The 17,073-nt window shown below is 51.1% G+C and overlaps 2 protein-coding genes across 2 annotated transcripts; both read right to left on the reverse strand.

Moving 5' to 3' along the window:
- Positions 1 to 4,067: 4,067 nt before the first annotated feature.
- On the reverse strand, positions 4,068 to 8,102 carry TIGD3 (tigger transposable element derived 3). Its single transcript, XM_039840939.1, has 2 exons — positions 7,908 to 8,102; positions 4,068 to 7,048 (listed from the first exon to the last, which is right to left on the reverse strand). The coding sequence occupies exon 2, from the start codon at positions 7,030 to 7,032 to the stop codon at positions 5,635 to 5,637; it is 1,398 nt and encodes a 465-aa protein (XP_039696873.1). The 5' UTR covers positions 7,033 to 7,048; positions 7,908 to 8,102; the 3' UTR covers positions 4,068 to 5,634.
- Positions 8,103 to 9,911: 1,809 nt separating this feature from the next.
- Positions 9,912 to 16,956, reverse strand: DPF2 (double PHD fingers 2). The gene is made up of 7 exons (XM_039840954.1): positions 16,797 to 16,956; positions 16,602 to 16,680; positions 14,882 to 15,019; positions 14,630 to 14,758; positions 14,348 to 14,460; positions 13,140 to 13,221; positions 9,912 to 11,222 (listed from the first exon to the last, which is right to left on the reverse strand). Exons 1-7 carry the CDS (start codon positions 16,926 to 16,928, stop codon positions 11,146 to 11,148), a joined length of 750 nt encoding a protein of 249 aa, XP_039696888.1. The 5' UTR covers positions 16,929 to 16,956; the 3' UTR covers positions 9,912 to 11,145.
- Between the last annotated feature and the right edge of the window lie 117 nt (positions 16,957 to 17,073).

A 17,073-nucleotide genomic window follows, 5' to 3' on the forward strand; every position in this document is an offset into this window, starting at 1 on the left:
AGGCCCAGGCAGGGGACAGGGCAGCGTTGGAAAGGCGGGCAGAAAGACAAAGATCAGGCAGGAAATGGCTGAAGATATTTTTAAAAGCTAGATGTTTTTACATCCGCAGGGGCTCATAATACGCATGTTAAATTCCTGAAGGAATTAACAGATGTTATTAGAGGTCATCGTTATTCTCGAGATCCATTTAGAGAGAAGGAATCCCGAAGAACTAGGAAATAGTGAACTACTTTGAGGTTGAAAATGAGGGTGGTATCTGAGGGTCGCATGTAAAGGGCTTATAACTTGGGCAAATGTGTTAAATAGCGTCTCATTGGATTTGTGTCGTCAAACATGTGTACTTATTTTTATAGCAGTGGTCATAGGAGGGGAAATTACAGGAGACGAACGTGTACGGTGACACTAAGGCTAATCGTGCAGGTAAAGGCAGAAATGACACCATCTGGGAATGATTCTGGCTTAAATCACTTTTGCCAGACTCACTAAACAGCTGAGTTTAGTTTTAGTTTAGTTTCATTAAAAGAAATTGCTCTAAATTGGTGTCTCCAGCCTGACCACTGTCCTGAGCTCTCAGGCCCACACTGCCGACTGTCTCTGGTCACAGATCCTCGAGCATCCCTAAGGCACTGACCTGCTCCTGCTGCAGTGCTCTGTGGCACAGGTACGCTCTCAGGCCAGACATCTCAAAGAAGTGCTCCCTCTCCCCTCCTTCTGCTTCAAGGGAGTCCCCAGCTCCTGTTAACCTGGATTCTCAAGTTTTCTGGGACTCATGCTTTCCTTTCCAATTCCAACACTGGCGTAACTCAGAGACATTGCGAGTTTGGTTCCAGACCACTGCAATGGAGCGAGAGAGTCGCATGAGGACTCGGGTTTCCCGGCGCACGGAGAAGTTATGCTTACGTGATATCGCAGTCAATTTTTAGACATAGCATTATGTCTAAAAAAATAATGCACATGCCTAAATTAAAAAATAACTTTATTGTCAAAATACCATAATCTGAGCCTTCGGCGAAGTGTAATAAAGCAAGGTATGCCTGCACTACATCCCTGGTCCTGTCCTGAATCTGGACAAATAACCTTTTCAAATGCAATTCTCATCGAGTCACCCTACTCCTCTTGTTCCCCTCGATGGCTTCCCATTACTCTGAGTGATCAGGGCAAGCTCCTTCCACAGCCTCCAAGGGCCTCGGACATTCGCCTTCTCTTGGTTCCTTAAGCAAACCAGGTTCCCTCCCACCACAGGACATTTGCACATGCCATTCTCATTGTCGGCGTGCCTCCCGCTCATTTATTAGCTCTCAATTCAGTATCCTTTCCTTAGTGAAACTTTCCTCAGCCCCTCTGTTTAGGTCAGGTTCCCTTGGTTTATGCCAGTGATTCACCTGAAAGGCTTGTTAAAATACAGATTGCTGAGTCCCACCTGAGTTTCTGATTCAGTAGGTTTGGGGAGGGTCTGGTTACTTGCGTTTCAGTAAGTCTCCAGCTGCTGCTGCTGGGGGCCACAGTTTGAGAATCACTGGCTTGTGCTTTCATTTGTCCCCTTCCAGTCTGTAATTATATACTTGTTTGTGTGATTCTTTGATTTTAATTGTCTTGCCTCTAAACTGTGAGTTCCATAAAGGAGAGACCTTGACTGCTTTTGCTTATTATCAGAACTCTAGTTGGCATACAGAGGTGCTTAATAAATAGTTTTGAACAAGTGAGTGAATGAATGCATGAATGAATGAAAACTCGTCTTCCTGACTTCCTCTCTGGTAGAATGGTGCTCTAGACTTTATATAGAGCCCTCCTATTGTAAAGCAGCTAGATCCCAGACCCATTATAACAAACGAAATTTAAGAACCAGTTTGACTTTGCAAACAGTAAAGGGAACTTCTCAAGGACTCCTACAAAACGAAGCAGTGAGTGTAAACCAGAGGGAATCTACAAAGAAACCTGCCTCTCTCCCTGTGGTGGAAAAAAATAAGAATAATATCTCCCCCGTGAACCAAGAACCATATGCCTGTTCATCTTTTTACCCCTTCAGATATGGGACACCTTCCTCCCAGAAATTAATTTATTATGGTGTTAGCGCCTCCTAGTGCCCAACAGGAGTAACTACAAACATTTCTAAAGGCGAGCATTCTTAAGTCAGGATCTCCAGGTTTTCGGGAGATGAAGTACAGCCAACAAAAAAAGTCTCACAACAAAAATCACCAGACCCATAAGGGAAAAAGCCGCCATGAATTAAAGCATCAGTAGAAACAAAAACAACAGATTTCACCGCCCCCCCCCAAGGATTTCAGATATCAGGTTGATCAGAAACGAAATGTAACCATGCATGAAATATGTAAATGCATAAAAGAATTAAAAAGGAAGAAACAGAGTACAAAAATGATTTTGTATATTTGGGAAAAAAACCACCAAAGAATTAGCTGAAGAGAATTGGAAAGTGGATGGGAAAAAATTACTCAGAGTAAACGGCAGAGATTTGCATCCAGTTCGTCACCTTCTCGAGAGTGATGATGACGACGACGACAATGACGTTTAACACACGCATAGTGTTTAAATAGTGCCCAGCAAGGAGGAACCACTTTGTAAATATCAATTTGTTTAATTCTCATGACTGCCCTGTATTGTCGGTCGCTTCCTATTTCTCCCTGTAGTAGGTGAGCCCCTGAGGAACAGGAACTGTGTCTTACTCACCTTCGCTGACCTGGTGCCTTGCACGCCTTCCGAGCATGGAGGCTGTTCATTACGGTCTCGTAAGCAAAATGAAAGCTCGTACGTACTTCCTTTGCCCCTCCCACGGCTTCCTTGGCATGTGGCAATACCTGCGAACTTGGATAGGACTGCCTGACCTCGATAACAAATCAGATGTCAAGAAGGGCACCGGTCCTTTTTGATTCTCCTTGTGCCTTCATACTTTAAGTCCTATCCATGAGCAAGTCCCACCAACTCGGCGGTTTCCTAACTTGGTTTTCTGGTTTCCACTTTTGCTTCCCATCTCCTCATATGTTTTTCAAACAGCAACTAGAATTAAAAATTTTTAAACATAGAAAAAAACCCTTTTAAAATAAGGAAAAAGAAAAAAAAACAAAACAAAATTTCAACATAAAACATATCACGTTCATCTTTTCTCTAACTCATCCCTCCCCCATCCAAAAAAATAACAATTTCCTGTCTCATTTAGAATGAAATTTCAATGCTGCTGGCCCAAAGGCCCCTGCATCTCTCTCCACGCTCCTCCTCTGCTTGGCCCCCTTCTCGCTTCCGGCCACAGGGACGGCCTTTTGTTCCTAGCCTGAGATATTCGTACTTACTATTCCCTTTGCGGAGGACTCTCTTCCTCCGGAAGAATGAATATTTCCTTCTTACCATTCAGGACTCAGCCCAAATACCGTTTTCCTGACTCCCTGCTCCCGGTCACTCTCTATGACATCATTATTTTGTTTTCAACCTGGCTCGTATCACTATTTAAAATCACGGCAGCTATTTGTTTGCCTGTCCATCTTCATCTCCTTCGACTAGAAAGTTAAGGGCTTTGAGAGGTGGGGTCTTCTCTGTCTTGGTCAACTCTAGCTCAGGGTCCTAGAACAGGGCCTGCCCCCCAAGCAAGGCGTTCAGTAAACACTGCCTGAATGAGCCAACGCATGAGCCATCTATAAATAGACAAAGTGTATATGTGATAACAGTATGAGAAAGGGAAAAATTACTTGTGGCTTTAAAAACAAAAAAACCTCTGTGAAGAAGTAGGCAATAAATCGCTGTTACATTATTCTATTCTAACAGGAATGTAACGCCTGAGAACAGAGAACTAATCTGTCCCCTCTCTGTTGCTTTGTGATTGTGTAATTTTGGTTTCAATGTTTGAAAAGATATCTCCGGATTGGGATGATTTCAGAGAAAAAGGACAATTTAAATGAATACAAAGTAGGAAAAATAGAATCCATGAGGAAAGGCTCAATGATTTGGGATCTTAGGCTGGAAAAGGAAGGCCAGCAGGTGGCTTCAGAACTGTTTAAAAGTAAGTCCTCATCGTTGTCCAGTTGCCAGGTGTTGAGGTGGTCAGTTACAACGAGTCGAACTGAAAGTATCAGTCAGCCTTTATTCGCTTACTGTGACAGTACAGGCAAGAGTCAGAAAGAGTCACCACCGTTTCTCCAGTGTTCCTACAGCAACGGGTGAGGGTCAGATGACATGCCAGGCAGACGGGGAATTGTCTCACTGTCAGGAGACCACCCCCGCCCCCAACAACCCCGCCCATTAAAGGCTCCAGCCTGTTTGTGAAGCAGACGGGGGAAGGGAGAGAGAGAAGGGCTAGGGCCGAAAGGCACTGAGTCAAAGTGGAGAAAGCGTCTCAGCAGAAGCCCTTGGAAGGTGCCTGAGACGAAGCCCCTGTAAGGTGCCTGGGCTAGGAATGCAGGTATGAGAGGGATCGCCTTGGGTGGCCCGAGTCTTCGACTGTAACACCCTCCACCAAACCGCACACACTGGCTTGTCACTGCTGGTGGTCACTCTGAACGCGCAGGACTTTGGCCTGGAGCCACACTCCTCACCACCGAGTCTGCGTCCAAAGCCCGCATCCTTCCCAGGTTAAACCATCCTCTTCCCATCCACTCTCACATCTCCGACCCACTCTCCTTGTATCGGTTTTCTGGAATCCCACAAACGACCTGTCCTTGCCCTAACTGAAACCCTTCGAGAGGTGCCAAAGGCCTCTCTTCCTCCCCGGGCCTCCCCACGGCTCTGGCGGGACTGTCTGCCTCTGTCAGCCGCAAGGCCGTCCCTTCTCTCAGTCGGCCTCGGCGCCTGCCGCCCCCTGGCCTGGACTATCCTTCCCATTCTTCTTTCTGTCTTTCAAGCTGCAACTCAAAACTTACCTCCTCTAGGAGGCCCCCAGGCTCTCCAGGGCCACAGCACTTCGCACATCATCACACTCCACTGTCATTGTCTGCAGGGTCTTGCCCAGCAGACACATTATCTTTGCAACCTCATCACACAGGAGCCCTTGCTGAAGAGATGAAATGATCAAATGAATGACAAAAAGAAAAAAAAAAAATCAACCGACGACTATTCCAAGTTCTGGCTCCTTTCCACTCCCCTAGAATGTCGCAGAATGTCCAGGATACTCAATCCGTCTGGTAGCTGACGAGGACCCTGGCAGCTCTGGAACAGGATCCCTACGGTCACCCGCAGACAGCTCCAGACAGCCCTGTCGCAGTGACCCTCAGCCATCAAGTTAGAGATCTGAGTTGCAAGTTTCCACCCTCTTACCCTGAAAATAACACCCTGGCCTCCTTCCTGATTAAAAACTTTATTTCCAGAAGCAGAACTGTTTTTAACACAGAGTTCAAGGGATCAGCCTGTCTGTAAAGCCCCAATTCCATTTTCCCAAGCCCCAGCCTCCCTGGGGGTTCAGGAGCTACCTAGCTTAGCTTCCATCTCCCTATCACCCGCTTTGGACCTGTCATCTCTGGGCTCGGAGAACTTTTGCTCAGAGCTTAGACTGCATCTCCCAACTCTCTCCCTTCTACACCTTTCACAAAAGCTCCATTTCCACGGGAAAGAGACCAGTCCCCAATCTGCCTTCCGGAGAGGGCGTTTCCATGGGAAACAGGAGAGGAGGGGGCTCTGGTGAGCAGCAGGGGTCCTTCACAGGCAGCAGAGCCTCTCAACCTCCTCCTCGCAGGCATAGAATTTTTCAAATAGCTCAGGGGAGGTGCCATTGCACTCAAACCACCTCCTCAGTGTGCCCAGTGCCCGGAGGGCGTCGGCTTTGGTGGGCAGGGGATCGAAGGCATCCTCAAGGGACCCTTCTTCGTCTTCGGTGCCCATCTCCCCTTTGCACACTCCAGACACAGGCTTGTCACCCTCCAGGTCCACAAAGCGGGAAAATTCCTCATAGCTCAGCCCACGGGGGACTGCTGGCATCTCAGAGGCTTTGTCTGGGGACAGGGGGGCTTTGCAGGAAGCCAGCCCTTCCTGAATGAAGCTGCTTACGATGAGCTGGGGAGGCACCTTGGCCCAGGCTGCTGCGGCCATGTGCAGAGCGTCCAGGACTGTGATGCCTACCCCAGCCTCAGCCAGTGACGTGCCAGCCCTCTCGCTCTGGACAGCCGCCAGCTTGCCCAACAGACGGTGTCTATAATGGGCCTTAAAGGCCCGGACCACAGAGCCGGGCAGGGAAGGCGTGGTGCTAGTGGCAGACAGAGGCAGGAGCCTCACGTGGCAGAGCCCAGGCAGGCCTGCCAAATCCTCCACCACGCGGGCAGCCAGCAGCAAAGCTACCTGTCGGCCCTGTCTCCCCATGTCCCGGTCAAACTGTGCCAGCCACTCTGACCAGGGGATGCCCAGGTCCGGGTGGTAGGACGCAGGCAGAGCCTCACTGCTGACCCCGAAGAAGCACCTCTGTGCAGCCTGGAGCCCACTGACCAACACCCGCCGCTTCTCCGTGCCCCTGCTGTTGGCACACAGCAGAACCTGCACTTGGTCACAGGCACCCACTCTGCCAGGCACTGCCCGATACAGCAAGGGCACTTCGGCACAGCCGAAAACATCTTCTGGGGAAAAGTCTTTAAGGGAAAGAGTTGGCTGGGTCTGGGAAGTGATGCCTGGGAATGGAGGTGCAAGTACATGGCGGGCCCCAAAGCCCACATTGTTTCGGCGTTTCCAGCGGACGAGCCAGCCGATGCTGGGCACAAAATCCTGGCCCATGATGTCGGCCAGCTCCTTGGCTTTGTGGAGTAGCATGGGCCCTGTCACGTCCCAGGCCTTGGCCCGGGCAATGTGGTACCAGCAGAGCAGGGCCTCGTCGATCCCGCTGTACTTGGACTCCCGCTTGCGCTTGCGCTCCCGGTTGGCTCTGCCGCTGCACCAGTCCGCCAGCAGCTTCTCCTTGTTCTTGCAGATGCGTGAGATCTGGGGCTGGGAGACCTGGAAGCGCCGGGCCACCTCTGACTGGGACATCTTGGACTCATCTAAGAGTTCCAGCACCTGGATTTTCTCCGCCAGGGATAGGGCATGAAGCTTCTTCTTGCTGCTCAGCTCCATGGCTTCTCCAGGGCACCTGGGAGGGAAGAAACAGTGAGGAGGATACAGGTGGCTGAGGCCAGGTGGCATGGGAGAGGAGCACAGTCAGGGAAAGAGAATCTGCGAGGACAGGGACATCAGCCATTGTGTGGAAGAGACCAGGGGAGACTGGATCAGCTGGGAGAGGGTGAAAGGGGGTACACTGGGTGGGAAGTGTGAGGCCTGGGCTGAAAAGGGAAGGGAAATGGCTAGGCCCAGTGAGCAGTGGCCTGGGCACTGAGCCAGCGGAATGCCAGAACAGAGTTGGGGAGGAGGTAGCTCACTGGTCAGAAGGAGAAAGGGTAGTCTGGGCTGGGGCTGGGAGAATTGGGAATAGAGGAGAATAGACAGCTGGAGACAACAAAAGAACACGGAGGGGAGGACACGAACACGGGCTCCGACCAACGGTGAGAGGGAACTGGGATCGGGAGAACAGGCGACCCGCGAGGGGATCCTAGGGCTGAATGACGTTGAGTACTTGATTGAAAGATACAGGCAGATGCAGGATCGAGTCTCATTTGGCGCTGGGTCCCGAGGAGGTAAGGCTGGGCGGCGGTCCGGTCTGGAGGGAGAGTGGCAGCACAGGACCCAGAGGGCAGGTGCACAGACGACAAAGGGCAAGAGGGGCGAGGTGGCCACAGGTAGCGGCAGGGGCGGAGTGCCCCAGCGGGGAGGGTGGTGGCCTCGGAGGGGTATCAGAGTGCGGGCACGAGCGGCCGAGACTCGGGCAGGCCGGGAGCCGGGCTTCGAAACCTGGCCAGCCTCTCCCCATCTTGATGCGGGGTCCGTCCACGGGGCAGACCCAGGCGCTCGTCCGCCCGGCCTCCCCGCCTCCCCGCCTCCCGCTCTGCACCCACCTCAGGGGCTCGTCCCGCGGCTCCCGCCCTGCCCCGGCCCGGCTCCCGATCCCCAGTCCAGGCGGCGACGGAAGAGCAGGGCAGAGACAGGCGCCACGACCCGGAGGGCGGAGCGGGCGGAGGGGTTGCGCCGGCGGCAGGCGGCGGGCGGCGGACGGCGGGCGCGCGCACAGCAGAAGCCCGTGCGCGCCGCCCGCGCCGGGTTCTCTGCCCGCTGGCAAGACCGCGGTGCCGCCGCTCGGCTCCCACCCGCTGCAGCCCCGCCCCGGCCCAATCAGATTGGCCCTCAGCGGATCCCGTCCCGCCCCCGGCTAAGTCTCATTGGACATCTCGGAAACGGCGGTTCGTCAGGCCCCTGGGGGCGGGGCTTCCAGCGCGCTGGGGCGGGGGGAGGAGGAGCCAGGACCCCGCGAGTCCCCCGAAGCGCCTCCAGCTGATGGGGCCCCGGCCCTCGGCCCTCGGGGCCTGACAAGCCTCGGGACAGCGTGGGGGCTGGAGAGCAGACCTGGTGTCCCAAGGCCTTCCTGGCCATGACCCAAGGCAGCCTCAGCTTCCTCATCCACCAAAAAGGGCTAATACCCGTCACGACGGGGTTATGAGAAAATGGAAGCAAGCGTTGTTACACTACAGCCGTTACCATGGACAGCGCTGGCCTCACGTCGTAGACCAGCTACGGAGAAACTACTTGCCTAGAGCCAGTTCTGATTTAGGGCGAGTAAGGATAATTTTTATTAGATTTGGTACCTGTCAGCAAGACAGGTTCCTAATCCCAGGATATATCATTCCCTTCCTTAGTAACTTTTAGCTTCGCCTGTGCCTGTTCCTTTCAATTAAATGTAGACTTCTTAGCCTGGGGTCCAGGGCTCCCCACACCCAATTTCACCTGCTTCCCAGCCTCACCTCGTCATGCCCTCAGCTCTGATTGGAAGGCTGGAGCCACAGATCTGAGTCCCCATCTCTCTGCTTTTCTCACAGGCTTCCTTCCCCACCCCAATCCTGCCCTATCTTATCCTTCTTCCATTCTTTGTCCCACCCTAAATCCCACCTGCAAACTCTTGTCTAATTTCCTGCTACGGAGTTGTCATCTTTTACAATTTTTTTCACATTTCTTTCTCGGCCCTTAGACTACTCACCCACCAAGGATCGTTACTTTACTCCCTCTACTCCTGGCCTACTTCCATGTGAAAAGCGTGAGTACAGAGGCTGCCTTCTGTTCCTAACACAATTCCCAACACAGAGCACTTACTGAAGGCAATGCCCAGGCGACCATTAGGTAAAAGTGGCTTTCAGACTGTTCCAGAAAACCCAAAAGATATTTCAGGGGGTTTAGAACTGATTCAAATCTTAAACAAACTTCAAAACACACTCAGGTGAGATACATAACATCCACTATGGAAGCTGTCAAAATGTTAGCTGCAGAGAAACTCATCCTTGTGCATATATCCATGCCGAGGAAGGCTACAGCGCCACATCGTGGGGTAAGCTCACACACGCCGCACTCGAATAAACAAGGGTAAGCAAGGTTACCGTGCCTCTGCTCATGCTCATTACTCAAAAGCTTTCGTGTGTCCCATCGTAGTCATTAGTTTTCCTGTGTCATTCTTTTATATTTACATAATAGTCAAGCTTCTGAACCTGTGTTAAGTATCACAAATTGCAAAGTCAACTGTTATATACCTGTTACCACTTGCATATACAAGTCTAGCAGAATTTCCTCCAAATCAACCAAATTACAAAAATTAACAGGATGCTAAAGTTGACTTTAACTCAAATTTTGTATTAACCGAAACAATATTATTTCTTCTAAGGAAGTTATAACTTGCTTTATGACATAAATTAAAACATGTAATTTTGTATCTGCTTCAGATTGGGGTTCAGCAAAAAATTAATTTGGGGGAAGAGGTTATATTTATAAACATTTAAAAATCACTGTCCTAAGAAAGTTTTAGGATGAAGTGGCCTTCAAAATCAGGGAGTCAGGAGATAAACCATACAGCAGAGGGCTCTGTGTAAAAATGTTTATTTGTACTAATGTTTAGAATACAGGAACCAAGAGAGAGAGCGAGGAAGAAAAAAGACACAACTCCAAAGCGACAGTGAATTAGGGCCTGCCCATAGCCAAGGGGAAGGGCACTCCAGCGTGTCCTGGCATGGAGTGTCCCTCCCAGTATTTAATGTCAGTGTCACCAGCCAGAAAACTGAGGAATCAGGATGTGAAGACCTTACCAGCTGCTAGCGAGCGTGCAAGGGAAGAATGGGACGTCTATGTGGCTTCCCCGTGACCCCGGGGCCAGGATGCACAGAGTAGGAGGCAGAGGCTCCCAATTCAGTTAAGGGCAGGAGCTGAATGCCCAGGTCCAGGAAGAACAAAAAGGGGATTTTGGAGGTAGGCTTTTTCATCGAGTTAAAAAACAGGCACATTATCCAACGTCTCCCTGTGACCTCTAAGTGGCTGGCCCGGCCCCCCAATGCTTCCCCTCTCCCCACAAAACCAAAGGGAATGAGGAGGCGGAAGGTAGGAAATTCCAAGGGTGGGGAATGCTGTGGCCACTAGAGACCACCTGTGAGAGTGAGCCAGGTAAGCACGAGGAAGACTCGGGGTGAAGCTGCTACCCTCCTAGGGTGGGACAAGGCAGAGCCCAGAGGGTGACCAAGAACATCCTGGTGCGGGCAAAGGATCCTGGGTAGCAGGAATAGGGCCACAGTGCCCCTCTGGGGGAAGGAGGCGGTGGGGATAAGCAGCAGGAAGGGCATGGAAAGTCCTTCCAAGCGCCACCTCCGCTTGCTCAGTTGCTCGCTCCCTGCTACGCCTGGCGAAGAGGCCCTGGCCTGGCTCACCTCTAGGGGAAGGGAAAACCCCAGGGACCAGAGTGGAGGCAAAACGGAGAGAGAACTGAGATGCCCCCCACTCTTTCTCTGAGGACACTGTCTGAACCCTGTGATCACCAGGCCGGGGCCCAAGGCAGGCAGAGTGAATGCACTTCGTGGAGAGCCACGAGAAGCAGGATCCGCAGGTGCACCCTGGGGTGGGCGGTGTGCTGTTCCGTTCTCCCGAGGGCGTGGGCCAGAGGCAGGCAGAGCTGCCACCTCAGCTTGCTGCTGCCAAAGGCAGGTTGGCACGACCACCCCAGGTTCTCTGGACTTGTGAAAGAGAGGAGGAAGGGAAAGGTGGGTATGAGAAACAAGAGAGGAGGAGAGAAACAGCCCTAGATGCATGGGAGGAGCATGGGTGGCCACATCAAGAGGCGTTCTGGTTCTGGTAGATGGAAGCTTTCTCCTTCAGCAGGTCCAGACACAAGTGGCAGCTCCAACTTCCTGCAGAGAAGCACAGTGGGGTTAGGGTGGGTCCCAGGTGGGTCTCGCCCAACCCTCACCTGCTGTGCTTCCACTCCCACCTCACCCCTACCTAGTAGCACGATGGGCTACAGGCAGGATGGAAGGCGTTCTGCAGCAGCAAAAGTTTCCGTTATCCCGAGCTGAGAGAAACCACTAGGTCTTCAAATATCATGAAAAATAATTCTCAACAGATATAGAAGGGCCTGGGCAGATACAATTTCTTAAAGCATCCTAGCTTTAGATCTGTGATTATAGAACTAGACTTAGTTCTCATGGCCCCAATGGTTAGAATAAAGATCATGAATAAGGGCTCTAGGAAAACCAATTTTGATTCCATACAAGATAGCTTTTTGTGAAAACCATGGAAAGATGAGATGGGCGACCCACCATCACTAGGTGTTTGAGTAAAGGCTGAGAACCCAGAGAAGAAGGGGATGAACTATGAAGACTCAACTTGGTAGGCTCAAGTCCAGTTTCATAGAAAAACAAGAAATCACGTCCCTTACAAGAAAAATAACTGGCTCATACCTTGTTTATTAATATTTACTATGATTGGATTCTTCTATGTTTTAAGATATAGAATTAGCCCTTAATACCTTAAAATTATAAGCATAATTATACATATGTGTATTTGGACATTATTCTGGGGGAAAAGAATCCACAGCTTTTCTCAGCTCTTCAGAGATAAGTGAATGAAAAATATAAGGTCCTTTCTAACCCAAAGGTCAACATTCAGAAGAGGGCTGACACACTTTTCTGTGAAGAGTTATATATTTTAGGCTCTGTGAGCTACATAGAGCTTTGGTTATTTTTTAAAACTCTCTCCAAAAATGGGAAAATATTCTTAGCTTGAGAGCTATACAAACTGGTTGCAACTGGATTTGGCCATGGGGCACAGTTTGCCAACTCCTGACCTAGAGTCCACACTGTCTGATGGCTTCTACGGGATCCCCCTTCAGCTGCCTGCGGCTCTCCACTACCTCAGTGTCTGATGGTAGTTCAAGAGGAAAGCTCTTCTACAGTTAATGTAGAATTCTGTCTGTGAATTGATATCTTATGGTTAAAAAAATAAAACACGGAACTCACTACTTCTCCTCAAAGTAGATTTATAAACTCAGCATGACAGATGACAAGAGCTGAATGCTAGATGACAAGGGCTGAATGCTCCCCTGCAGCTGCTAAAGAACTCTCAGACTTCGTTAGTGGCCTCCTTCTCTAGGGGGTGACAGCAGTTTGACCTGTATCACAAATCAGCTTATATCACAGTGAGCCTGGAATGCTGGCCCACATCCTTTGTGCTGGGGCATTCACATCCTCCCGAGTAAGCTCCCGAATTTCTATAAAGGGAGGGGGTTTAGCACAGAAATCTGGCTAGAAGGAGACTGGTAGAGAGGCAGCCACTGTTTGCTGCCTCAAAAAGCTTTTTCCTCAAAAAGCTTCCATAAACTTGGAGCATTATTCTGCAAACTAATGGAAGACTGTAGTACCCATACAGGCTCCAGGTTCAATACCCATCCAGATCGGGTGGAAATGAGCTCAATTTTGTCAAGTTCAAAGAGCTGATATTGAAGCATCACATCAGATAAGCTATGAACTGAGTTTCCAGGACTGGCTGGAAGAAAACAAATCACTCCCTCCAGTAACTGTCCTCTGCTTAGCATCTGCTCTCTCCGGCTGCTGCTATTGTGTTCACAAATGTATCTGGTGATACTATGCAAACATTAAACCCTCAAGCTGAAATCCTAGGAAAATATTCTAACCTGAGTGAAGGCAAAGTGCCTACTCTCTAATTTCGAAGGATATGTCACTGATAAGGATTTATCACCACTCATTTATTGTACAGGTGATGGTCCAAGTTACTAAAATAATTGCTGATGAAAGATCCGGGCAACCTACCTTCAGGGGGTTCAGACATGGACGGGGTAAGACAGTACATGTGGTAGCCACGATCGCAGTCATCACAGAAGAGCAGCTGGTCCTAGAGAAGGCAAGATAGAAGAGGAAGTGAGAAGGTGAATGAGTAATGGTGAATGACTAATGGGCCTCGGTCCACTGGGGACAGGTAGGAACGAGGGCATCTGTAGACGCTGCTGCTACTTCCAAGATGGATGGGACAGGTGGCAGTTAAGAACAGACATGGGCATCTCTGGAGAGAAAGCTGCTGTTGTCCGTCTCCTTCCAACTGAGTCACTGTCATCCCACCTGGACCCTACCAGCTGCCTAACTAATCTCCTGGTCTTCTCTGTGTGCCCTACAACAGGGGTCCCCAACCCCTGGGCCATTCCTGTTAGGAACCGGGCTACACAGCAGGACGTGAGTGGCAGGCGAGCAAGCAAAGATTCGTCTGTACTTGCAGCTGCTCCTCAGTGCTAGCATCACCCCTAGGCTCCGCCTAAGATCATGAGGTGTTAGATTCTCATGGGAGCACCAGCTCCTGGTGCCAAAAAGTTTGGGGACCATTGCCCTACAATCTATTCTCCACAGAGCAGCCAAAGTTATCTTTTTAAAATAAAAGACAGGCCACATCACTCCTATGATTAAAGCCTCAGATCTGGTGGTGCCTGCCTTCCAATCTCATCTTCTACTTGCCCTATCAACGCAGGAAGTCTACGGCTAGGCACACGTGCTTGTCCACCGTTAAGACCTTTGCACTCGTTACTCCTTTCCTGGAAATTCTCTCCCTCCAAAGCTTCTTAGACCAGTTCCTTTACATCATCTAAACCTCAAAACTAACATTACATCCTCAGAAAAGCCATCTCTAACTAAGTCAGTCATCCAGTGACTCTCTGCCACATTACTGGTTTCGTTTTCTTCAAAGCACATCATAAAAATGTCACTCATTTCCTTGCTTATTGCTCGTACCCACAAGAACGTAAATTCCATGAAAGCAGGGATCTTGTTTGTCTTGTTTAAGTGTCCTTAGTGCCTAGAGCAGTGTCTGACGCAAAGCAGATACTCAATAAACACCTGCCAAACAAAGTTCCACCTGGGATGGTGGAGAGGGTCCTGCTCCCTTCTAAGAGCAAGCTCACTTTAGAGGGAACCGTGGAAAAAAATAGTAAAAGCTGAGAAGGCGCCTGCTGGGAAGGGGTGGGGACACGCACGTCATTCTCAGAGGTGCCGCAGATGTTGCAGCACTTGCACTCAATGCACTGCCAGCGGTAGGTCTTCACGGCTGCCATCATCACGGGGGTGAACTGCAGGCAAGACGGATGCCCTGTTGGGGAAGGGGAGGAGGAGTAAGTGAAAAAGGCAGCTGGAAACGGGGGAGAGGCGGGGTGACCTGGTTGACTACGACAGCTACTGGATGCTGGCAAGCCAAGAGCCATCTGGGGGCTGTGACTGGGCGCTGGCTGTGGCAGTCCTTGCCCCTGGGTTGGAAGTACCTGAGCGGCCACAGTCAGAACAAGACACCAGCTCCTCAGGTTGTCCTGTCTTCTTGTTGATCTTTGAGTCTCCCAGGCAGAAGTCACAGTAGTTGTTGGGCAAGGCCAATCCATCGGGACCCTTCTTGGCTGCGGGAAAAAACATAAGAACTTTGATGATACCACCAGGGGTCTTAGGGCCTCTCAATATCTCTGAAAGTTTTTCATAACAAGGCCAACTCCTGCTGGCCCCCTTCCGATGCTTTGGCTTACATTTCTGCTCCTCGGACCTCTGGGAAACCGGGGTGGGTGGCTGAGAGTCTTCCTTGTCCTCGCCCTCCTCCTCAGCCAAGTGGGAGTGGGCATAGTGGTAACTGAGGCCTGGTCGGTTCTTGTAACGTTTCCCACAGACTGATGGGAGAGAGAATGCAGAGAAAGCGTTAGGATCTGAGAGTGCCGCGTCTCCGCCCCTCTGCCGCGGGGCTCCACCTGAGGCAGAGGCAACCACCCGCGCCCACTGGCTCTGTTCTGGGACACGCTTTTACTGACGACCACCTCCCCTTGGCCGGGAGCATCAGGCCCTGGGCCTGTCCAGCTTCTAAGGCTCTTCTCCCCACTGAACCCCCATCCACGGCCGCCTCTACTCCCCCACATTGCTGCCCGGGGAAGGCTGAGCCTTGGCCCCACCACCAGTTGCCCTAGGAATAGTCTAGGGAGCTCCAGGAGAGGAAGGAAAGGGAATTTCTACCGTCTTGCAATGTGGCAGGAAGGAGGAAAAGTGAGAAAGAGAATCTAAGTTTTTTTCCCTCTTAGTAAATGTGAGAGGCTCAGGCTACCCCAGATACACTGCAGAGCCCATCTCTGCCCAATGTGGGTAAAGGAGTAGAGGCTGGGTCTCTTGGGGATAACCTATCGAGTCTTTGGGGTAGCTGGCCCCCAAAGAAATTCATAGACACTCCCAATCAGCGCACTGCCCAACCCCACCAACCAGCAAGGAAAGCAGATCCCCACGAGGCATCTTGTACTTTTGAGCAGTGATACCAAGAAGAGCAAGGGCGCCGGCAGGAAAGGAATGGGGAGAGGGCAGGAGGAGGAGGGAGCGGAATGGTGGAGAACATTAGCTGACCACCAAGAATCTGTTTTGGGGAAGGGGGAACAGACGGATCTGCTGTAATGGGTTCCTTACAATGCTTTTAAAGCCACCCCATGCAACGGGCCTGAGCAGCCCTAGGGGCAAGTTTGTGGGAGATGAGCAGTGATAAAGGCAACTTCTAGGATTTTGAGGACTGGAGCACAATAGACGGTCCATCACTCCTATCCCCGGGCCAGTCCAGAGATTTTTAAACTAGCATTACAGGAGATGAGAAAGGCAGGAGGAACAAGGGAGGGGGGAAAAAGGGATAGGAAAACCAAAAGTCTGAAAAGTTGAGAGAGCTACCTCTCTGGGGCGCTTTCGAGGTATGCTTTTGTTTGAAACTATCTGAAAGACAGAAAGAAAAGTCATGAGAAGAAGAGGCCTTGATACACTTGAGACAGGAGCAGCAGCAGCAGGAAAGCGGAACAAACAAGAGAGAAACCCCAGCGGCGACGGTGCTCCCAGGGTGGAGGGGCAGAAGCGGGGAGTCAGAGAAAAGGCGGGGGCGAGAGCAGACGTTGAAAAACTCGGTGTTGGACTCCTGGGGCCCTGGCTTGACTGGGGCCAGCAGACCTGGATGTCTTCTATCAAGAGACTGACTCTGCCTGCTGTGTGCCCCCTCACCGGCACCCCCATCCCAGGGGAACAGCAGAAGTCTCTCCCAGAGCATGCAGGTCCCACCCGTCAGGCAGCAGAGGCCGGGGCTTCCCAGGGGTCTCAGAAGGAACCAGTCGTCAGGCAGGACAAGAGTCCAGGCTTGTTTTACCATTCTGAGCAAGAACACAGCCCTCCCTCCTCACATCCTGAGCAGGAGCTGGGTCCAGGCAAGGACTACCCACCCACTCGGGAGGCACTCACTGTCGCAGGCATAGGGCTTGTCCCGATCCTCCAGGATGGAAGCATCCAGCTTCTTACGGGCACTGCCCACACCTTTACCCTGCCGAGAAGGGCAAAAAGATGCTCTTAAGGTGTGCAGGCTAACGAGATAAATTCTCCTGGAAGTGGCTGCCAAGCTCCCTTGCCTCAGGCTGCAAGAAGCGCCTCGACGCTCACCTTGGATTTCCCCTTGCCCCGACGCTTGGGAGTGTCTTCTTCATAGTCCTCATCATCAAGGTCATCCAGGTAGTCATCTGGTTCTAGGATCCGCTGAGTGGACAGGAACATTAAGATGGACAGAAATAACATACACCCCAAACCTCTCAGACGATGACACTGGCAAGGCCACCCAGAACCTCCCTTGTGACCCAGCCCCTCTACGCCAGCCTCGTTCTTCACTGCTGCCCTCTGACACCCTATAATCTCATTCCTTCTCCCGTCAGTGCTTTGGGCT

The sequence above is a fragment of the Pteropus medius genome, unplaced genomic scaffold (genome assembly GCF_902729225.1).
Source record: "Pteropus medius unplaced genomic scaffold, Ma_sr-lr_union100, whole genome shotgun sequence".
NCBI classification, from domain to species: Eukaryota; Metazoa; Chordata; class Mammalia; order Chiroptera; family Pteropodidae; genus Pteropus; species Pteropus medius.